General features: G+C 35.8%; 1 protein-coding gene across 13 annotated transcripts in view; it reads right to left on the bottom strand.

Moving 5' to 3' along the window:
- Window positions 1–3,786: 3,786 nt before the first annotated feature.
- CTNNA2 (catenin alpha 2) overlaps window positions 3,787–24,109 on the bottom strand; it is a 475,915-nt gene continuing 455,592 nt past the window's right edge. For 10 of the 13 annotated variants that reach the window (XM_080590842.1, XM_080590843.1, XM_080590841.1 and 7 more), the window contains 2 exons: window positions 21,245–21,388; window positions 3,787–4,938 (listed from right to left, as the gene is read on the bottom strand). In XM_080590842.1, the coding sequence (XP_080446968.1) occupies window positions 4,651–4,938; window positions 21,245–21,388 (432 nt within the window). In that variant the 3' untranslated portion in view covers window positions 3,787–4,650. Of the gene's footprint in view, window positions 4,939–4,980; window positions 5,715–21,244; window positions 21,389–24,109 lie in introns of those variants that run through there. The other 3 variants (XM_080590833.1, XM_080590835.1, XM_080590834.1) reach the window with 2 other exon arrangements.

Genomic DNA, 24,109 nt, shown 5'->3' on the forward strand with positions numbered 1-24,109 from the left:
GCCTGTGGTTCGTCTGAACCAGGCGTGACTTCCTTATAGCCAAATATATATTTATATATATACACACACATAAATACCCGATGTCATTGGACTGGGTGCTAGGTAATCTCATCTAGGCCCCCATTTCCCACTAAAGGTTGGAACTGATGATCTTCCAAGGTCACATCCAACCTGGGCTCTTCTGATTCTTATATACATACACATATATATGTATTGGAGGTGAAAAGTGGGTCATTAGGATCTTAAAGACTCAGTACAGACCACACAGAAGGCCTTGTGAAACCCTAAAGATATTCAAGCTAAATAAAGGCAGCAACTGTTTCTTCAGGAGTAGATTGCTACTTGCTAGATTTTTGGCCACATAAATGTACATGTATCTTGGGAATGCTCCTGTGTGCATGCATAGACTCACACAAAGTACACATAAACACAGAAAGTTAAAGAAAAATAACCAAATATGATGAGAGAAAAGATTGTTTGTTTTTGTTTGCTTGTTTTTAATCTATCCTCCTTCTAGCAGCCAAATCTATGGTTCAGTGGGGAGATGGAGCCATTAAGGCAATTTAATATGATCTCCTGGAAATGCAGGCCAAAGAACCCCTTCTTTAATAATTTCTGCATGAGAAGTTTCTGAAGAAAGACAGAAAAAAAAATGGATTGAATACATCCTTCTAGCAAAGTAATTACCTTTGAATATTACAGGAGGTTTTGGAAATATCACTTTGTTTCTCTTTCTTCCTTGTATTTAATTTTAGCAAGCATGGACAATGCAGGTAAGTACAAAAATTTCACATTCTGCTTCAAGTCTAATACTACACAGGAATTACTAAACCATACTGGACCTCTGAAAGTTTACCAAGAGAAGCTAATATTAGGTAGCGACTTCTCACCTATGTCACCCCACCTGACATAAATAAAAGAAAGAAACATTGCATAAGCAATTAAATATTTATTCCTTTAAAACTATAACTAGAGCAGGAAAATACAACATTTCTACCTCCCACAGCTTTTATCAAGCTGTCATGTTCTCCGTAGCTTGGTGTTAACTGAGTCATAAAGAGAAAAATATCTAAAGCAGGAGAAATGTGTGAACCCTTGCCTGAGGTTGCACTTGGTCATTCAGCGAGAAACCAGAAAAATCCTTGAGACTATTCCTGATCTCTGCAGGTGCAATTCAACAGCAAGGTCAATATGTTCCAAGTAAATGCTTAAGTTCATTGCTATCATCACTAAGATGCAATAGGATGAACTGTCCATCCTTGGAAACAGCTTCAGCTGTGATGCTCCTCTTCCAGACAAACTACTGATGAAGTTTAAAACATGCTCTGTTCCAGTCTCCTGACTTCACAAGTATTCTTTCTCTGCCTTGCAAAAATAATTGAACAACAGAGTCTGATGTGAAAGATTTTCTGAAGGCATATTGAGTGAAATGAGATACATTACATTGCCTTATTTCAGTTAAAAGCCATTGGTTTAGATTGATGTTGGAGAGCTGGTTTAAAAAAAAAAACAAACAAACAATGCAATTCTGGTTTTTGCTTAACAATCCCATTGAAATATACATTTTCATATACAGGCTCATTTGGAGCCTATAAATATACATCTTCTTTATTAAATGTATTTCATAAAGACAGAGGAAACTTGTTTTGGCCAGCTTTCATGTGGACACGTAAAATAATTCTACACGCACAGACACACACACACACAGACACACACACACACACATATAAAATATCTACCCAGTATTTTGTTCATGGATTGTTTCCTGTACTGCATTTCCACACCTTGCTCCACCTCTTTTTAAAATGCAAAAGAGCTGGACTATTGATCAGTATTTCACACTCTAATAACACAGTAGCAAGAAAATATGGGATCAAAGTGAATCTGTGTTGAGCTTTATCCCCTACTTCCTTATTATCAAAGCCTTTGTTCAACTTTAAGCATATGAATACTGCCATTTATATGCAGCCAAGCAATTAAATTCATGTATATGGTTAGTGATGTAATTGACATCACTGGGAATTAAGGATAAGAAATGCTACCTATGAGTAATGCACTGAGTTACTTTACCACACTCAGGTTTCATTTCTTTGTCCTATCCAAAACCTCTACTACTTTGTATTACTACACTTTGTTCAGTAGCAAATTGATGTAAAGATATTTAACCATTTTAACTCTTCTCATTTTTAAAGTCTTAATTTAACAAATCAACCACCATGGAAAAATAATCTTAGGAAAATTATTCTGAAAGTTATCTAAAAGTTCTCAGACTTTCTGTTTTCTCTGACTTCTTAATTCAGAAATTGGCTGTAGTTCTTGCTGAAGAAGTAAATTACAAAACTGAAATATTCTGCTAGCCCTTTTTCCACAGCTTTTTAAGGTGGGAAGTAAGCCAAAGCCCTTTCTCTAGCCTTCTCCTCACGGCTGCAGATCAAAAGATACAGCCATTCCTGGGAGAAGCATATAAGTCACTCTTGTAATTTGGGTTTCTAGTTTCTCACAGAGAACAAACAGTTGCTGGCATGTGAATAATGTGAAGAGTGACCACAGCATGGAAGACAAGGCTAGAATAAAAACTGCCTCTTGTTCAGGGATGCCTGCCTGACCTCCACACTGATCTTCAAACCAGTCATTTTCTGCACATTCATCTGCTAGAAACAAATCATTACTTAAAAATAACTGAATTCTGTGATCAAGAAACTTACAGTTGTACTTTCTAGATGTAGCAATATAATTGCTTCTTATGCATTGTCAAGAAAATTTGAAGATAAAATTTTCAAGGTTGTATGTATTCAAGAATATGTATGGTACCCGTCCGTTTGGTTTGTGAACCAAGATGATAGTTGCAAAGAAACAGACACAGCTTTCTGATCCATGGTCCAGCATAGCTCTTCATAACACTACACTGGTGATGAGTTCCCTTTTGCTAGTGGAGGACTGGCTGTACTGAACATTTCCCAAATCCTCATCCATTAGTTTATTCCTACACTCTATGTCAGACCTTTTTATTATACAGAACTAAACAAAGCAAAAATCATAATTTCCTAGAAAGCCTTGGAGAATATATTTCTTTCTTTAGACTGTGTAGGAGGGCAATAGAACAAAATTAGGTACATTGCTATTCTGAGGAATAATAAATCTGACATAAGCATCCAAACACCTCTCAAAAACACTGTAAGGAATAGCCGTGTCACTTATGGTATATCTCACTTTCTCACAGTGTTTCAGATCCCTTATGATATCACAAAAGTTATCTTATGTTGTTATTATATAATTACAAGAAAAATAAATGCATGCTTATTGCTTTGTTTTCAAATATATCACGACCTTGTCACAATTATAACGCAACCTCTGTAGTTGAGAAAACTGTTGGGGTCAAAAGGGAATAAAAGCAGGTACTGCATTTCTTTGTGCAGTGGCCTTTATATATATCTATACAGTGTGGCATGATGATGATTTCCAAGTTTCTTAGATGTCAAGCTTACGAACTTATTAAAATGAACTATCCTCATGGTGTTTCTGAGGCGGTGTATTTGAACAAAAAATGTCATCACCTTCTTGGCATGTATGTCTCACATAAAGATTTAAACTATGGTTTTTACCCATTGCTCATATTTGGCTATCCTGATTATAAAAAAAAAAACAAAAACAAAAAACTGAGAAAATGAGTGTAATGTTGGTTTACCTTGACTAAATAACTAAATAAAAGGAAACATGAGGAAAATTAATCTGTCTACCTCAACTATGATGCAGAAGATAGTTGTTCATTAAAAGAGACAAGCCATATTGAGGATTCCAAGGTTAAATGAGTTTATTGAGTTAGTGGTTACAACGGTATGTCAGATACCTGTAATCCAAGCTACACCTACATATTTGCCTCTAAATTCTCACATTGTCAGTTTCCGTGTCTCTAAACATTCCACCACCAGGTCTTCTATTACTAATATAATAATAATAATAATAATAATCATAATATAAAAGGCAATGTCAATCACCATATTGTGCTTCATACTCCACCATAAGGAATTCAATTGGCAAAAGTAAACCTCTGTTCATATTAATGGGATTAACTGAAATGTGAGCAATCATAACACGACTAGAATATAAAGAACAAAATATGGTTTAAAAGAAGCATTTTAAAGATGAATTAGTTTGTATTTATTTTAAAAATTCACATACTATGATGAAGATGACTTAAAAGTTATATCATTTAATTATTGGGCCACACATTTAAGCATATTGGCTAGTACATTTTTGCACTGGAACAGAAGCAATACAAGCTTTATGGTCTACCATTACAATTCCATTTTTTTCCCACTTAATATACCTGCCAACCTAATGTTTCTTGCATGCATAAAAATTTCTGGGTTTAGACTTGAATTTACTATTTAATTCACACATACCCCTGTGATGCAAATTCTTTGGCCAAATTAATGCTATAGTTTAGATTAAAAAGTAAGCTTGGAATAAGTCCACTGAACATTAGAAGAGAACACCATAAATTTTGGCGTTGCAGAAAGTTAGTTACTTCAGTAGAGTCTCAGGTTGCATGCAGATTGACAGTTTTCCCCCACCCCATGCCAGACGCATACAAGTCGGCAGGTATGCATACAAAAAGAATATAAAACCCTCCTGGTAAAGCTTAGTGTTTTAGAATGAATCCATAGCTTTAAATTCACTTAAGGCCTGTACAGGGGAAATGTGTTTCTTCTGGGACCCTCTTCTCACTCTTGTCTGATATTCTTCTGGTTTTTCTCTCTTTACTAGAGGCTTCTTCTCAGGGGCCTTCATCTTCCAAGATACAACTGGTGAGTTCACTGCAGCAGTACCATAGACCTTCTGATACTTAGTAGAAGCTACATACGATGCCTTCACTGTAAGGACCACAGCGTTCATCAGATTTTTAGCTGCCTGGATGAGAGAAGTGGCACTGTCCAGCTAGGAAGAGAAAACAACATGAAATACAGCAGGGTTACTCCATGAGTGTGTCACTGGACCACATCCTGACTGAGGTATGCGTGCTCTCAGATCTCATTAAAGAGGAAATGAACACTGAGGATTAATCAAGATGCTTGTAGTAACAAGCACCAGCAACACGCACCATGTAAGAAGACTATGGTACTTCACATAAACTATTTTAATAATTTAGAGGAAAAGTTTGCGTTGGCTGTTTTTTGTTGATGATTCTTTTCCTATGGGTGAAGATCCAGTTTCCTCATTTTTCTCAAGAAAAAAAAAAAGTTACTTCTCACTTGACCCTTTACAAATTTACTTCTAAATGTCAGAAACAGCAAAATAGCTCAGCAGAGATTTCCCAAGTGCCCAAGTGTTTTTTCTAACTGTTCCTATGAAGCCCAGGATAACACCCGCAGTGATGTCTAAAGGAGCAGTGTGAGGCTAGTGTAAAGCTTGTTAGGGAATACCATCTGAAAAGACAAAAGGAGATTTTGAAACCCCTAAAGAACAAAAAAGATGAAACAGTTAATTGCAGGTTTTTGTAGTTACTATAATATTTGAGCTACTCATGTTCACAAGTAATCTTACTTTATGCATAGCAGGCTTTTTGTACATATACCCTTGTGTTTCTCCTGTGCATAAGACTGCCTTAGGTGCCTAGGTCCTGTGGAAGAGGCCTCAAGAACTTGTTGAACTTCAAACCATTTGGACTTCCAGTCAACAGGCTTCCATCATATACAGAAATCAAGTACATGTCCCTGCCCAAATATTTAAAAAAATATTAAAGCAGATAATGGGACTTCCAAAGCAATATTTCAGTGTTCCAAAATACAAACTAGGCACTTGCCAAATCCAGCTAGACAACCTCAAATCAATAGGTATTAAAAAATATGGTCTTAAGTACTGTAAATATCTAGTTTACTATTAGATGTTCCTAAAATGTTGAAAAATTGGTATATACTGTTTGTGATAAAGCCTTTAAGTTCTACCATGGAAGCTGGCTTGAATTTTTAGAATTCTTTTCTAGTTTGAAGGAACTATTTTGGACGCAATGTTATTTTAGTCAGCATGGATTCATCATGACACAAACCTGGGAGGAGTGGCTGCACTGCCATTCAGAGGGACCTGGCCAGGCTGGAGAGTTGGGCAGTGAGGAACCTCATGAAGTTAAACAAAGGCAAGTGCAGGGTCCTTCACCTAGGGAAGAATAACCCCAAGCACCAGTACAGGCTGGGGGCCGACCTGTTGGAAAGCAGCTCTCTGGAGAAGGACCTGGGAGTCCTGGTGGAAAGCAGGTTAACGGTGAGCCAGCCATGGGCCTTTGTGGCCAAGAAGGCCAGTGGTATCCTGGGGCGCATTAGGGAGAGTGTTGCCAGCAAGTTTACAGAGGTGATCCTCCCCCTCTACTCAGCCCTAGTGAGACCACACCTGGAGTATTGTGCCCAGTATTGAGCTGCCCAGTACAAGAGGGACACGGAACTACTGGAGCGAGTCCAGAGGAGGGCTACAAACATGATTAGGGGCCTGGAGCACCTCCCTTATGAAGAAAGGCTGAGAGAGCTGGGCCTGTTTAGCCTGGAGAAGAGAAGGCTGAGAGAGGATCTTACCAATGTATATCAGTGTCTTAAGGGAGGGTGTTAAGACAATGGGGCCAGACTCTTTTCAGTGGTTCCCAGTGATAGTATGCGAAACAACAGGCACAAACACAGGAAGCTCAGCCTGAATGTGAGGAAAAAAAATCTTCACTATGAGGCTGACAGGGCACTTGAACAGGCTGACCAGAGAGGTTGTAGAATCGCCTTCTCTGGAGATATTCAAAACCTGTCTGGACATGATCCTGTGTAATGTGCTCTAGGTGACCCTGCTTGAGCAGGGAGGTTGGACTAGATGATCTCCAGAGGTCCCTTCCAACCTCAGCTGTTCCCTGATTCTGTAATTTCAGCTCTTTAATTCCACCCCACTTTCTCAATAAGTTCTTAGCTATTTTTAACTGGAACAAAAGGCTTGTCTCCCTACAAACCTTTCCTTCTTTATCTTTTGGGAGTATACAATTCCTTAACATGAATTTTAAGTAAGGTAACTGGGACAAATACCCACAAGGCAATAATAATAATAAAAAATTATAATTCACCTCAAATACTTTGAATCATTAACTGAATAAGAGAGTTCAGATTATAACTGCAGGAGAAACCTCATTCTGAAAAGTGTCAGTGACCAACGTGAAACAAAAATAGACATTACAGAAATCCTGTACCTGGAAGTACATTCATCTGTAGACTTACCTATTATTTTGACTTCCTCAGCTGTGGTCTTATATTCAATATAATTCATTAAATACATAAACAGTTACATACAGAGAGGTCCAATACAGAAAAGCGTTTTGATGATTTTCACGTAGTTGGTGCCATTCCCTGAAATGCATAGTTAATTGCCTGTCCCCAGTAAATATTTTTCCTCGGGACTAATTTGCATTTTCTGTTAGTAAAAGAAACTAAGTTAAAAGATGGAAAATTATATTATATAGCAAAAACATGGCTGTTCAATAGGCAGTAATGAAATATAATTCAGTATAGTGAATTCTATAACCGCACTACTCCATGATTTATAAGGCAATCTGTATGTTTGTTGGCAAATAACAGATCATACTCTATTAAATTAGGATATTGTAATTTACTGTTGAGATCTACAATCACACATTATTCATTGTTAAATAATTCTTTCTGAAACACCAGTGGATTGATTCTGAATATAAAGTGATACCGCCAAATAGCATTTACTTTGTAATCAATGTGGATAAACTGACTGGATCATGCCTATATTGTACATTCCCATGAATTCCGTTTGTTCAAGACTTCTAATAGTCTCACATTTTCCAGCATTTCTTTGTGAAAAGAGGTCTGGTAGCTATTTTAAACGGGGCATATTCTAAGGAACTGAATGATTAAAGAATGCATGCTGAAATGAGGAGGCACATAAATTAGATACTTAAATCCATACAAAGGGTGCAATCTACATCTTTAAACACAGTAATAATTCTATGGTGTTTATTGATAAGGGTGTGCAGAAGCATGTGTAATTCTGCAAGATCAGATGAGAATTGTATTGATGTCTTTTAGAAAACTATGTTACACATTCTGATGCCATTTTAATTACCTCCAGTTCCAATCTGCTGTTATAGCAGATAAGAGCTCCCTATCTTCACCATTATTAATCTAATTTTAACGTGCAGGTACTTAGTCCTTTTCCTCAATAACCATTCATATTGTAATATGCTTTCAAGTCTTGGAATCAGAAAAGAGACATAAAAATCCCGTAATAGTATTAGGATATGAGTGTTCTCCAAAATCTGCTGGTAACCACCCCATGTATCTAATTTGGCTACCTAAGCACTTCCAGTGATTTTCTTATTGCCTCGAGCTCCTTGCTTGTATTCTGGCTCAGGTAAAGAAGAATTAAACTGAATGAACATCACTCCAATTAACATTTAGATCTTAATACACCACTGTGTTACATCAATTTTAAGCTTTGCTTCGCATTGGCAGAGCTACAGTGTCATAAAGCTAAAACGAGGCAGCAGCACGTTAATTCCTTACAAAATCTGTGTGTAGAGACATGCATTTTTTCAAACAGTTAATGTTGTTAATAATAATATTAATAATAATAATAATAATAAAGCGAGGGGTGGGGGGGCAGGGGAGCAAGGGGGAATTAACATTTCATATAAAAGTACCACTAGGAAGTTATTGCACAGTACAGGAGGCAAAATTCACTCCCTTCCAATTGTTAGGAAATTATGAATATAATAAAAGCTTTCTGTACAAACAACTAACAGTCTTTGACTAGCTACACAAAGTAAGAGTGTTCTGTTACTTAGATCTGTTTACAAATCCATTTAGGAAAAACATCCCTTTCAAACACCAGAAATAAATCTAGGTTATTGGGCCATAAAACTTCAAGAAAAAAGAATGGGGAAGATTCAGAATCACTGAAGAACTTGGGAATCACTGCACTGGAGCTGGTCAGTTATCCAAGCTAAAACTGCCATCTACTCAGGGAAGGCATAAATCATTCAGAAAAAAAAATCAAAAAAAAAAAAAAAGAAAGAAAGAAAAAAAGATTTTGCTACTAGCTAACTTTGCAATTAATGAATGCAAGGCTAGAAGCAGCAGAGCTTATTATCTGCCAAGATTTTTTTATTATTTTTTTTGCGTTCTCCAAATCCATAATGCTTTGAGGAGTTTTTGATCTGCTTATAAATTGTGGTGCATTTTTCCTCCACTATCTGAAGAATTTTCCAGAATCTTGTGACAATAAGGATTTAATGCCTCTTTTACATATACATATACATGAAATGAAATAACCAGCAACTGCAATACCAAAATACCTGACGAAGTGGAAGAGAACTGTACAGAGTTGCTAGTCAGGGAATATTTAAGCCAGGCAAGTAGAATGACCTGTGAAATTATAGGCCAGCTCAGCTGAGAGCACTTCCGAACAAAATAATGCAAAGCCTATAACACACTCAGTAAATAAAGGGGGGAACGGATTGCAGTTAATGGTAACTGAATGGTTTTGTGGGTAAAACCATTTTATTTTCAAAGTAATCTGCATCATATTTTGATGTGATTAAATTTTGTGTTGCTTATAACAATGCTGTTGGTACAACTGGCTTTTTTAAAGGTGTTTTCCTTGGTACTACATAACAGTTTTACTAAAACTCAGCTGATACAAAATTAACATGGCACTTACAGAATGATTGTAAATTGAAGTAACTAAGTTTCCAAAATCATGTAGAGGCAGTGAAATCATTGCTACACCGTGACTTTTGCAGTGGTCTCTTGAAGAAACCTGTTGTCAGCTTTATGTTATTTTTGTTAACATGCTGTTAACTGATTAAATTTGCAGATAACATTTGGGAAGCTGGTATATCATAAAGAGGATGAGTGATTGATATCTAATAAGCTGATAAAAGTCAGAAATGTAGATTTTACTTTGGACAGCTTTATAGCAGATGATACCTATTTACAGGATAAGAAACTTTATCATTGGCAGGAGTGAGTCAACATCTCATTGAATCAGTACAGATAATTACATCAGATACAGCAAAATTGTGGAAGAGGAATAATATGAACCTTGAGTACATAAAAAGGAGGAGACTGATGAAAAAGGTTAAAAAATCATATTCAATATATCATGTGTACCCAGCGGTGGCGTTCTCAATGCAGGAACAACACTGAAGAAGCGGAGAGAACATAAAGAACCTCAAGAAAAACAGACGTTTTATGGGAAAGATTCAGACAGCTCTGTGTTTTCCACTAATAAAGCAAATGATTAAAAAATGAGTTGATCAAAATCAGCAAGTACATGGTAACAGAAATGTGATAATATTTCAGGTTTAACAGATAAGACAAAGATAGAATATAATGGCTAGAAGGTAAAGCATGTAATTTTAGTTATTAATTAGATGAAAAGTTTTAGTAGTGATAGTAATTAATCACAAGAACTCATGAAGGATAGTGATTCTATATCTGGAAATTGTGAAATCAATATTGGATGTTTTTGCTTAATATGTATACTCTAGTTTAGCATAACTATCGGAGATTTTCAAAGCATATTATTTCAGGGAGCCTACCCATCATTTATGCAGGGTAGTAGCTTAAATGATAACAATGGCCCACATTGACCTTTAAATGTATGAATGCAAAAAATTAGTGTCAAAAATTATTGATTAATAGAATTTAGTCTGTTTTACTTGGTACAGATTGGGAGGAGGAATTGTCTATTCAATATGTTGTGCCAGAGGAGGTTTAGAATGGACATGAGGAAGAATTTCTTCAGTGAGAGGGTAATTAAGCATTGGAACAGGCTGCTTAAGGAATTGGTGGGTTCCCCATCACTGGAGGGATTTAAGAGATGTTGTAGATGTGACACTAGGGGACATGGTTTTGTGACAGGACTCAGGAGGTCAGGTTGATGGTTGGACTTAACGATCTTAAAGGTCTTTCCAACCTAGATCGTTCTATGATTCTACATTGGAGAATCACACAACCCTTTGAATACTTTTGGCTAAGACTTGATTTTATGCCTTTAGCAGATCTTTTCGGCATTGTCAAGCCATTAAGGCTATCTGAGAATTCTAGGTGCATTCCCTGCTTCTCCTCCTTTTTGGAGCAAGTTTTGTGGACAGGTATAGGTTCTGTTACTACAATCCAAAAGTCAGTTAATGGCCTCTAGAGCAAATAAGGTTACATGAAACAATTATGAATCTGGAGGGTGAATCAGAAAAAACATTTTTCCAGATGACACTCTTACACAATAGAACATTTTCCTCTCAGCTGTGCTTAATAATAAATCTAGTCCTACATATGTATGTAAGATATATATAAAAATAAAAGAAAAAGCTCTTATTCATAGTACTCATCTTACACTTCTGTAGCACAGTGCATGCATAAAACATGATACTATTAGTGATAGCCAATGCAAGAGTGGCCTATTCGCTATTCAGATGCACTCATCCCTATGGTGGGAGACATCTGCTATTTATCAGCACTGCTACCCAATGCCTGAAGCCATATTTCAGTCAGTCACTTGAAGATGTGCATAAAGATTTTACTAGATGTGAGTCTGTTGTGAGAAAACTATCATATGCATTTGAAATTCTGCAACAAGCGAAAAGTCATAATTTGGGATGCAAAGTGGTCACAATGGGGCTAAAAAGGGATAAGTGGGTACACAAAGAAAATGGTATTATGCTCATCTTTTCCTAGCTATTAATTTTCACATTTGATTGCGATTAACTTACTCCTTCAGACATGCTGATTATTTAATTCATTCATGGGGTAACTGTGTTTTATAACTGTCCCATCCACTGAATAGCTGTCCTCATCTACATTTTTTCAATTACAGGTAAGTAAACCGTAAGGACTCCCAAGTCCATTTTGTTGTATTTAACAGAGGCTGACTGTTAACACAACAGAAAGCACAAACGTATGTTTAGAACTGTAGATATTTTCTGTCTTTTATGAACCATTGCCCTTTGAAAACACATATTTACTTTACAAGGTCAACTCCATTATACAAGTTTAAAAAGCCTATACATATAAAAAAATACTCCCAATAATAAAGAATAAATTCAGAATAAAGGATAGAACACATGCAAATATAATTTAGACAATTTGCAGAGATGCATTTACACTGTTGATTTAATTATTCTAGCCTATTTTAAAAGGAAAAGGGTATAAGACAAAATGATATTAAGCAAATTAATTTGCTTTGATGAGAAGGCTTAATATGAAATTAAAAAAAAAAAAAGAATAATATGCAGATATGCCTATAATCATTAAAGATAATTCAGCACTTGATATCACTACAATTGTGGGTCATACTTCATTCCCTAAGTGAAGAGTTTTGTAAAATTAACTGACAGTATTCAAAGTTTATGATAAAATAAGAATAGTAACTCTGTAAAGCTAAGAAATACAACCTTCATGTCCTCAAATACATCTAGCAGTCTTAAAAAAATTTTCTTTTTTATTGTCCTAGACATAAAGGCTACTTTGCTGAAATAGGAGACCTGTACACTTTGTTTCACAGTAAGCACCCAAAGTAGTGCAGCATGTACCAACTCCAAAACACTCAGCTAGCAGAGACAGGGCTTAAATTTCATAGTGACTACCAGAGAGCACAGAAAAAAATCTTTTTTGGAGGAAAAATAAAATTGCCTTCCCAGTTGAGAGACTGAAACATGGGCATCAAAATCACGATTATTTACAAGCATGCATTGTATGCTTACTTTGCTCTGCTCTGCTCTCTTTTCTCCCCTTACCAATGGAAGTCTCACAAGTTACAGTCTGGTAATCCTGTAAGTATCCTCAGGTCTGGGAGTTGCAAGCAAAAAAGTGTGCTGAATCTGGTTGTCTTTGGCCCAAGAAAGTAGTATAGCACTAGAGATATTAGCCATCTCCAACTCTGCTGTCCAGCCAGCTATAAGAAGTTATGTATGCACTTCAACTGCTTACTGGGTGTATCCAGTAACCTAGTGCAAATAAGGAAGACTGTAGTAACCCAATTGTAAATGCTGCCACAGTGTTTTTTTTTTTTTTTTTTTTTTTTTTTCCTGACTATGGTGGGCTACCAAGAACAATTCTAACACATTAGTGTGTATGTTTGTCAAAACAGAAAAATTTCTCAGACCCATCAATTTTTTCTTCTGCTCATTATCTGTCACTGCGCAGCAGGGAAAAGATGCTAAAATTGTACAGTTCATATCATATACCAGAAACGCTGTAAGGACAAGCAATCATATCTGGGGTTGAATTTTTTAAATTAGCTTGCTTTATCAGCCATTTTCATGCCATAACACTGCCTCAGAACTTTCAGATTCTGTTACTGCATTAGGATATTAGACAGTCTGAATGCCCAAACATCTGGAACAACTCCACAGACCAAGTAAGAAATCCTGTTCATGAAATCAAAGGAGTTTTGTAGATGACAACAGGATTTCACCCAAGGACTTTTCCAGCACTATGATTATGTATGCTACACTTTTTTCTTTGCTACGGTTGAAGACAGAAGAAGAAATGCTTTCTACCATCAACCTATAATTGACAAAAATGGTAAGGAGTCTTCTGTCATGAGGGCTTAACATTTCCTTCTCCTAAATCTTCTGTTTCATTCTGTGTAGAACTATTTATTGTTATGATGCCTATAACAGAAATGCCCTAAGAATAATCGTGACCAAAAAATATGATTCTTTAATGGTCTTCAAAGATGTGTTACTAATTCTAGCAAAATTAGTGTAACCACATTTACATCTTTAAAATCATTCTGTCCCATGTAATGGTTGGGTGTGAATTCCGGGATGGTTAACAGGAAACAGATGTTGGCGTGAATGATTTGAAGACAGGATCCTACTTAATCTTCAAGGAGAACAAAAAAAATATGCAACAAAATTGAAGTAAAAACTATACTAGATGTGGTTTCAGTTAGCCTATCCTGTCAAAGGTTTTGTGATATTGACAGGAGGCTTACTAAAGAAGACTAGAATAAGAAGTCTGCTGGAACTCATTATCAGACACAATAAAAAAGTGCAAAACTTTGGGTAAGTGGTCAGTGTACTAACAGGACTATTTTACACTGGGATTTTTACACTAGCAGGACACCATTTTACACTGGGATTCACATACCAGAAGCCTACACAAAATATAATCTGAACGTGATGTCACAGATTGAAATGTGCAGTCATGACTCCATCAAACGCATCTATACAAATTTCTTCTTTCACATACAATTGCAGTTAAATCCAAAATGGGAAATATGGGATATCTAACTAGTCTGTGCTACTGACTTCTGACCTGTATGCAATTTAAAGATAGTTATTATTCTTAAAAGCCCCACATAATCTAATGATCCTTCAAACTGAATTTTGGGAGCAAACGTTTTGTTGTTTATCTAGAGAACAGGCATAATAACAACAAAAGTATGTCTTTCTTATAGTCTTACCTCAAGGAAGTCCAAAACATGCCCAGTGAGCTGGAAATTGTACTCTCAATGATAAAATGCAGGAGAATTTAACAAAAAAGTAATAAAAAAATAATAAAGCATAGAAGAACTATATTCTTTACATGGGAATGTGTTATCTACTACTCTTTCTTCTGATTTTGTCACAATGAAAACTAAAAGGAAGCAGGATAATATAGGATTTCAGATTGCAAAGCTGAAAAATGTGATATTTTTCCAACTTATTTTTTAATTTGTAAGAATGTCAGAACGGTAGCTGTATGTGTTATCTGTGCGTCTTCTACTGTGAGGATCTGTCACATTTTGAGACAATCTTCCTCCTTCAGCTAAGTTAGCATCTTTAAAGTTATGTTTGCCTGTCTCAGCACAGAGGGACTTTGAAGATAGCTGCTCTACAGGCGTAGCAAGCTGTTCTTTGGGAAAGGGCTTAGAAAGCATGCATCAAACAGAGTCAAAATGAATAAAACAAAATCTTTCTGTGGGAAGATACTACCAGGACGTTGTTCATTGCTTCCTAATCTGTACCTGCTGCTCTTCATGCATATTTTACATCTCACAGAAGCATATAAAAGGCTTGCTCATTCAAGATATTGATCATCTCTGAGGTGCTAAAAGGCTTTTACTTCCTTGGAGTTGAGGAAATGTGGCTCAACTCATTGAATGGAAACATTCCTTTCTTTGATTCCCTGAGCACTTTTTACAACTTTAACAACAGTATGCAACAAAATAAGAAACAAATTTGAAGTATTTTTCAAGAAAGAGACACATTTCAGCTTTTAGAAAAAGCCATAGCACTGAAAGAATGGACTTAATTATATATGGCAAATTATTTGTAGAGGAAATTCTGACATTTTAATTGTGAATAATGTATTTGAATTAACTGTTCTATTTGTCTGAGCAATTTAATCAATGGTTAAACAACATGAACAAATAAGTGTTCATTACAATTTTTTTTCCCCTGGTAAAACAGTGCATACATCACTTGTGAATATATTTGTTCATTGTGTGCTTAGCTTTAGCTAACACTAAATATTATTGAAAAATAAAATAATAATAATCATCAAGGAACAGGAAAGAATTGTTGGAGACTGCAAACAAATGAAACCAGAATAAAACAGAGAGAAATCGTAAATGATGCTGCAGTGCACAAGGAAAGAACAAGCAAAGATGACAGCAAATAATAAATCAAAATGAGTAGAATTTTGCTCTGAGTTGTAAAGGCTCATTTTTATTACTCACATACAACTATGCAAATATTCATATAATCATAGAACACTTCATGATGAAAAGAACTTTTTGGGGTTATCTAGCCCAATACCCTGTACAAAGCAAATTGAATTAGATGAGATTTTTCAGTACTTTGCTCAAATTCTGAGTACCTCCAAAGATGGATAGACTCCTGCCTCTCTAGACTGAAATCTACACCCTGTGCTTGAGTTTGACTGCCCTCAGAGTTAACTTTTTCCTTATATCTAACTAGAATCTCCCATGTTCAGACTTCTGTCTGTTGTGTCTTGTCCTGTCACCATCCACCTTTGAGAAATCTGGCTCTTCTACATCCTCCTGCTAGGTAGCTGTAGATAACAATATATGGCCTTTGCCTATCTGCTACAGAAATATAGATGATTCTGGTGACCTCAGTTTCACTTTTATAAGAGCAAGTGTTTCATCCAAAGGAAAAAAACAGAGTAACTGTAAAAAGAAGCATAAAAAATTATCACCAATAATTACTGAGAAATATTTAATAGGTCACTCAAGTTGCTTAAGAACAATACCAATTTCTTCAGAAAATATTCATGTTATTTTAGGAATCCTAAGTTACTCGGTCTAAGTTTTCTTTTGAGATTCAGTGCTTTAGATAGCATTATGCCTGAACAAGAAATGCAGAAGTACTTACAACATCAGTGATTCACATACCCCAAACAGTTTATGTGCTTTTCACCCGAGGACAATCATTGCTACACAAAAACAAACAAGTTCAGCCCTGTCTTGAAAATCTTCCCTCTAATACAGATCTTATGCAGAGAAGATGAAGTTATAATTTCAGCAATGATTCAGAAGAATGGTGAAATGAAAATGCATTTGCACACTGCCTCTTTTCTTACATGGTTCTTGCCTAACAAATATTGAACATTAGTCATGATTATAGAGTTGTCTGTACCTATTTGTCATCAAAAATTATCACTGAACGTCTTCTAATATTAGTCAAGAACCAAGAATTAGGCTAGCACTAGAATACCCAGAAGCATTTTTTCAGATGTCTGTAATTGACCAGTTTCTCTAATAATGCAAGCATGAAAAACGGGGCTGCTTATAAAAATTATTGAGATAATGTGTACAATGACCTAGCCAAGGTTTAAACAGTTTGCATTTCTATAAATTAATTCTTATCCTGTGCTCATACTATGTAGTTCCAGGTAGTTGGATCAAAGCATTCCAGCCATGCTTGATAGAGAAGACCACAAGGAACCACAGAGCACCTGAGATGTTTCATGGGTTCATTTTCTATGGAGAAGGGTCAGAATACCTCTCCTCCCTAATTACACTTAAAAGATCTTAAATGGAACTTGAATCGTAAAGACAACATAATTAATCCAAGCCTAGACGCTGAACATGTCTGAAAAGCTGTGTTTATTTTTTTGCTTAGTACCCAAGAATTTAAACATACTTAATGAATACTTCTGTGATTGTTTTTCTTAATTTTTCCCTTTTGATGCCCAAAAGCATCAAACGGGGGAAATCACATAGTCAACTTCCCATTCTAAAAAACTAATGAACTTGGAGCCTGAAAAAAAGCTACTTTATTTAGGTAAACATTCCTTACCAAACAATTTAAATATTTCTGTCCAGAAAAAAAAATAATAGGTTTCTTTCTGCAGCAGCTGAGTTCATAGAAAGTTGACATCACTTACATATGAATGCATACCCTCAAATGATCCCAACAATAAACATCAACGTCTTGACTCTGTGCTTCTCTGCGTAGTTCAGTTCACTTGCCTATGCCTCTGTCATTTTTTAAGAAGTTACTAATCAAATTAGTTTAGCATCTACCCTAAGATCAGCCTATATGCTCTCTAGAAAATCCTATTGATCTCCATCAATTATAAAGGAAGTCTGGAGTAAGGAACTCAGATACAGTTGTTTACACTTGGCTAGATGAATTACTCTCCACAAAACAATAGAGAGAATAGTCAAAAACTTTTCATAATTCAAGCAGAATATTTTTTTAAAATACTAAAATACTCAATTTTCATTACACTATTACTCCTGTAACATATGGAAGATGTAGAATGGAAGACAGAGAAATGCTGGTCTTGAAAATTGCCCGAGTCTTGGAGGATAATATAGTGTTTCAAACTCATTGTGATTCTATAGATCAAGGATACACTACTGTGTTTGCTTTGAGACACTCAGATGGGATGGATAAAAATTCAAAGGATTATGATTGAACAGAATCATGTTTAATGTCTTTGAGATGGGACTGTCCCAGGAACAAAAAGTCTTGGGTGTTAAGGCAGTCCTAGTTTCATCTGAAACCCTATACTCAAAGTGCTGTTGAGCATTTTTGTTGACAATTAAAATGAGCTGAGGTCGAAGTTTAAGAGGATTGGAGTTTAAATCAACATGAAGAGTCCTCTAGAATGCTCATGCACTATCATTGTGACTTCTTTTGCTTAAACAAGATTAAACCAAAAGTAATTCATTTTGAGTCAAACCAGCCTAAAACTGCAGTAAGAGAGGGCAGGGTGATGAGCATCTATCTGCCAGCTGACACCATTTGTGAACAGATGGTGCATTTCACAGCTCTCCCTCACTTCTCATATAGAAGAAGAAGAAGGTAAGAACCAACCCACAAAGTTTTAATTCAGCTTGTGAGAGAAATCAGCCTGTAAAATACAGAAAATTTGGGAATTACACTTAGCTATCTTAATCATACTGAGAAAATGTTTGATCCTATATATGATCTACATTATTAAGGTATTGTTCACACCTTTGCCAATATGACTGAGGAACAAGCCAGTAATTTCAATACTGACCTGCTAAAATATAAATGTATAAATTTACTAATTACTGTTTTTTATTTAAGCCACTAACAGATCATATTGTTAGCTACCTAAACTGAGGCAATTTTAAAGACATCTTTATTTTTATAAATAAATAGTACTGTAAAATAGATTTAAGTTTACATAACACTTAAGATCTAACAAATTTAAATTAGAATATATTGGAACAAGTTGCTCAGATATTTGTTTACAAAAGTTTTCATATTATACACTAAGTTAAATCACCTGAAAATTAGGCTTGATTATATTTTATTTTAATGTATGTATATATTTGTAAATAATATAAAGTTAAAAGAAACATTGCAGGTGACAAAATACATCTTTAAGACAATGCTGAAAATGCAGGAACCTGTGTATTCTAGACATTTTAATTATTTTATTTTTTTAATATGATATCTGCCAGTAAAATAATTTGAGAGGGGAATTAGCTCAGTAAATGTAAAATTAGGCTATTTATTCTCACAGTGTCTGGTTACTCAGGCAAACCCATATCCTGGGGTTGCATGACAAAAAATTGGTATTAGATTTTGCACAGGCAGATTCCAGGTTAATTATCACAACACTTTATGTCATTTTGCGTATCATTCCGTCTACAAACTCCCCCCATACATAAGTCAACTAACTGATGATTTGCTCATCTTACAAGATAAATTTAGAGAGCAATTTTCTCTGGATTTAAAGTAATCCACTGACATCTCTGTTTCATTATATCCCCCCAGTGATGATCAGTATCTCTAATTCACCTTAATTACTGAATGATACCAATTCTGATTTCCTGTTCCCAATCCTTATATCACTTTTAAAAAGAATTTATCTCTCTGTGCTACCAATATGCTTTCATATCAGTGAGATTAGGGGCACTGTTCAGTTGGTCCTTATGCTTTGTCAATTCTGTGCAAAAATTAAAGTCTCTTGCATTATGCAAGAATAATTACATGAAAAAACAATTTTGTCAACTCATCAGCAAAGGACGTGCTTAGGATCTAAATTAAATTTTACCTCAAAGCATTTGCCTATGAGAAGAACAAACTTCAAACCCTCTTTAACAACAACACTTCCTATAAAGATTTCCCAATGAAACATTACATTGACTAACCTGCTTTTCCTTTTCTACTTAAAAGATCAAAGTTTGCCAGGGAAGCTACATTTGCTAGACAAGTTCTTGACTTTGCAAAGGAAGATTTGGAGACTTCAATGCTTGGTTCACTAAGAGGAATAAGTAGTAACCATAACACTCCTTGAACATGTTATTCAAAGCCAAAAAAGCTACCACCTGTTGGGGAGCCAATTTTTATCCTCTTGGTCGTTATTTTTCTCTCTAACAGGAAGGGAAGCAATCATTAGTGAAAGTTCTGTTAGTTTTGTAAACAAGACTTTCCCAGAATTTCATTCAGATCTCCTGTGCTTTCATAAAGAGCATTGCTGAGTCATTGGAGGGAATATCTACCCATCACTACTGACAAATTCCCAATACATGCCAGCGACTAGAAGATGGAAGGCTCTGCATCCTATACCCAATTCCTCAAAGCCACCTAGTCACCTGAAAATAAAGTATTTCATCAATCACGCTATAAGACTACCTCTGCTGAAAAGCCTGTGATTGCACTCCCTTTGATTTATAGAGTATGCATTACTGTCTTTTAGTGTCTTTCACTGTGATATGACAAGGCCCCACATGGAGCTGGTAAAGAGCATTAAATGAACAAGAACAGTGAGATTTGTGGTATCCCTAGGGGCCAAAATCTTCATATGACCCTTCTTCTGCCCTTTAGTATTTGAGCTCTGACATCTCGACAACTTTAATAGATACCCAAGAGGCAGAACAAGAAAGGAAGATCTTCGTAGTCCATCTTGTCTTTTTTAAATGCTGAGGGATATTAAAACAGTGAAGCAGAAATACTTTGGGCAAAAAGAAACAGGTAACAAGACAGGACTTTAAAGCAAAATAGTAGTGTATAGATAGTGACACAAGAAAAACATCAAGAAATCCAGATAGCAATTACCCTGTCCATATCAATTTCGTAACACAAAAAAATCAAAAGCTTTGATTTATAATTTCCAAGGTTAAGTCTCAATTATATCTCTTGGGCTTTCATTTCCTGCTTACAAATTACCTCTGAATTGTATTTAATATACAAGACATGCCTTATAATTGGCCTATTGTCAATATATAGCTTCATAAACATTCTGGATTAAGCAAATACAAGCAGTAACAGAAAACATGGAAAATAAAAATCCTGTCCTGTAGAAACTAGCATTATCCATAGTTAATGATGATAAATATATAAACACCACCATCTATCTTTAATCACTAAGTACTTTAGAAAAATTATGACCGAGCACTATTGCAATTAAATTAATAGAAATGTAGTAACTGAGTTTAAGGGGACCAGAGAATGCCTTTTCAAAATGCAAGATAAACAACATAGAAGGTTTGTTTTAACCACCAGTAAATATATAGATCACCTCCACAGAGAAATGTGATCCTTGTTTTACAGATGCCATTCTCTCTGGGAATTCAGAACGGGAAGGAAACCATTCTTCATAGTTGACTAAAACAATGCATGCAATTCATTCTGTGAGCACACTGGTTAACAGAAATATAAAAACTAATAATAAAAAACAACCAACAAAACCATTCTCACATCTTTTCCCTCCACCCACAGACCTTTAGAGAGAATCAGAGATGAGAGGAGGTTACTCACCGTTGAGGAGTCACCGCTTCCGGTCTCAAGCGTAGCTCCCTCAGCACAGGTGGGTGGGTGGGTAGAAAGTTGACTAGCCCTGCCCCCATCTATGACATCGCACTCTACCTCATAAAAGGTAGTGAAAGTGCTCTGAACTCCAGTCTGATTTCCGAGAGATACAGAAAAGAGATAGTGAGAGAGAGAGCAAGAGAAATACTGCGCCGTAGCGTAGAGGTGAAGAGAGAGGAAAGCGTGTGCTGAAGGAGCTATGCTTGGTCAAGGAAACAGGGACTCTTCCACGATGAGTAACCCCGCTGTCTGGTGGTTCCTCTCACTTGCTCCCATAGCACAGGTTAGGCATGTAAGCCATAAGGGGTTTGCTGACCGGGAAAGGGGATGAGTTTTGGCACCTTTTGGTGAAAACCAGACAGGCTAGAAAGCTTTATCCCCATTAAAAGCTGATTGATGTCAGATTGGGCATGTATTTGGTTGATAGACTTCAGAGTAGTATTATTTTACTCTTTGGAACAGCACCTAAAAACAAAAGCACTGAAGCAAGCAGGAGAAATTCCAATGACTACAACTGGAATTACACTTGTCCGCCGGTGCTGAATTTGTTCCATAAGCTTTACACAATCCAGCCCTCTGGACTCACCCTTGAATAGGGTCAGCCAGAGGGGAGGCCACCTTCAGCAGTATTTGAAGGAGGTCAGGAAAGAACTGCTTTTTTCACACCAAAATTGAGGGCTGACAAACTGTGCTGAAAGAACAAGTGAGGGAAGTATAAAAATTCTGGGCATAGATTTATTTACAGAGCACACTTTAAAGTTCCAGAAAATATCAATAACATTGCAAAGAGGTGATGCTTTAAAAGACTGTACATTTTTAGACAATGAAACCCTTACAAGCTGAAGCATATGTTCTCAAACAACTTCCCAAGAAGTTTTTTGTTTGAAACTGAAGGGCTTAAACTGGGAGATTCATTATAATTTATTGTAAATGGAATTTTTATCATCCAAATTCTGGAAAAGCAGGTTTGAGAGTAAACATAATTGCTTGTATTATCCATTGGGATGTTCTTAATAACCTAGATGTGTACTGGAAAAAAAAAAAATAGAAGAAGAAAAAAAGAAGTATATGCTGCTAGGTTTAACTCCATTAAATAAAACTGCTTGGAAAATGTGCAACTCTTCATGTACCAGTAAAGAGTGCTAGCGTAAGATTCTATCTTTTGGAAGATGAAAAATGAATGCTCCTTAAATCTCTCTCAAAGAGTATGTTTTAAAAGCACACAGGGTTAACATTGACCTTTTCCCGTAGGCTTTTTGTTGCTACAAGGATCATGTAAACTGTAATCTAATCATGATTATTTTTTCAGTCTTAGTAATGATTAATGTGTACTCCTTTCTTTATTTGTGTGCTCTCCGTTTCTGCTATCAAAAAAAGAAAGTGTGTGACTAATGTTTGGTACTAGTCACTTCCCCTAACAGAGGTCAGGTGTTTTCTTTTTTCTTGACCTTCAAAGCTTTTATCACAATCTAGTCCTGCAGTATCTGCAGATGCTTCTTTAAAGCACTGTATTTGTGAATTTAAAAACTCAATTGGCTAGTCCAGTTGACTAAATGAAGAGTTATTGTGATTGTTAGAGATGATTTATAACCTCAGAAACACAATGCAAAACTAAGCTGTAGCTGAGTAATGCAAAGTGATGATAGTGCTGTGAAAATCAGTTCAGAATTGAATTAAACATATGTTTAACTGATTTCTTGTTACATGGTCTTGATTTCAAGCCATTTGTCTATGAAGATAGAGGGGACACCTCTGATGCCCTTTTTATATAGGAATAGATTATGATATGCCATTCTAAACAGCATGACAAAAGGCTTTCTACTATATGGTCTACTTTCCAATTTCCAACATGTATTTCTACTAGTCTGCCAAAGAGAAAAGAAGATTTGAACTTTTAAAGCTTCTTATGGTAATATGTACTATGTAGAATTTAGTTAACTCACAGTTTTGGTATCCTATGACCTGACTATTGCACCACAGTTGTTTTTGCCAAATAAAGTAGGAATATATTTTGAACTCCTGTGACTACCAGGCCTTAAGAAGCCTCTAAGCAAGCTTGGTCATTTTGATTAAGAGAAAGATGTTCACAGGCTATGTCCTTAAATATGACAAATATTACATTTGTAGTAGCAGTTCTGAGAGCTCCCAAAGAGAAATAAGTTGTCTATTATTGGAATAGAAACACATGAATGTAGCACAATTAACTTCTGGAAGACTGAGGATGGACAAGGATAATTTCCAGTAGCAATACAAGAAATGTGGTAGATTTGATCATGATAATGAGAAAACAGTTCAATAGACTAGGTAGCAGATAATATCCAAGATGGTATTTTGGGCTAGCACTGCTTACATCTGAAATTTTGTTTTGGCCTACTTAGTATAACTGTAGTTGATAACAAGAAAATTAAGGGAAGAGCAAAAAAGATAAGACTGATTTGTGAACATACAATAGGATGCGTTGCTTGCCTAAACAGTGAACAAAAGCAGAGAAAGCATATACCTAACTGAAAACATTTTAAAAATATATCTACATGCAAGGAAGGAAGGCAATCTTCCAAGTCTTCCAAGGAATATACTAAGATTAATTAAATGAACGCAAAGAGACAGTAAATGAAGACTTTGATATTTTTTTGTTAAGAGAAGCCCAACTGCATAAGAAAGCTATGTAAAATCACTTGCACCCAGGCACTAGCAATCAAGGAGAAAAAATGGGTCCACGCTCAGTTTGACATCAAAGATTTGTTGGACAAAAAGCCAAAGCACTTTATTTCTTGCTTAAAAAGATGAACAGATGATTAGGAACGGACAGGAACC

The sequence above is a fragment of the Anser brachyrhynchus genome, assembly GCF_964034855.1.
Source record: "Anser brachyrhynchus genome assembly, chromosome: 4".
NCBI lineage: Eukaryota > Metazoa > Chordata > Aves > Anseriformes > Anatidae > Anser > Anser brachyrhynchus.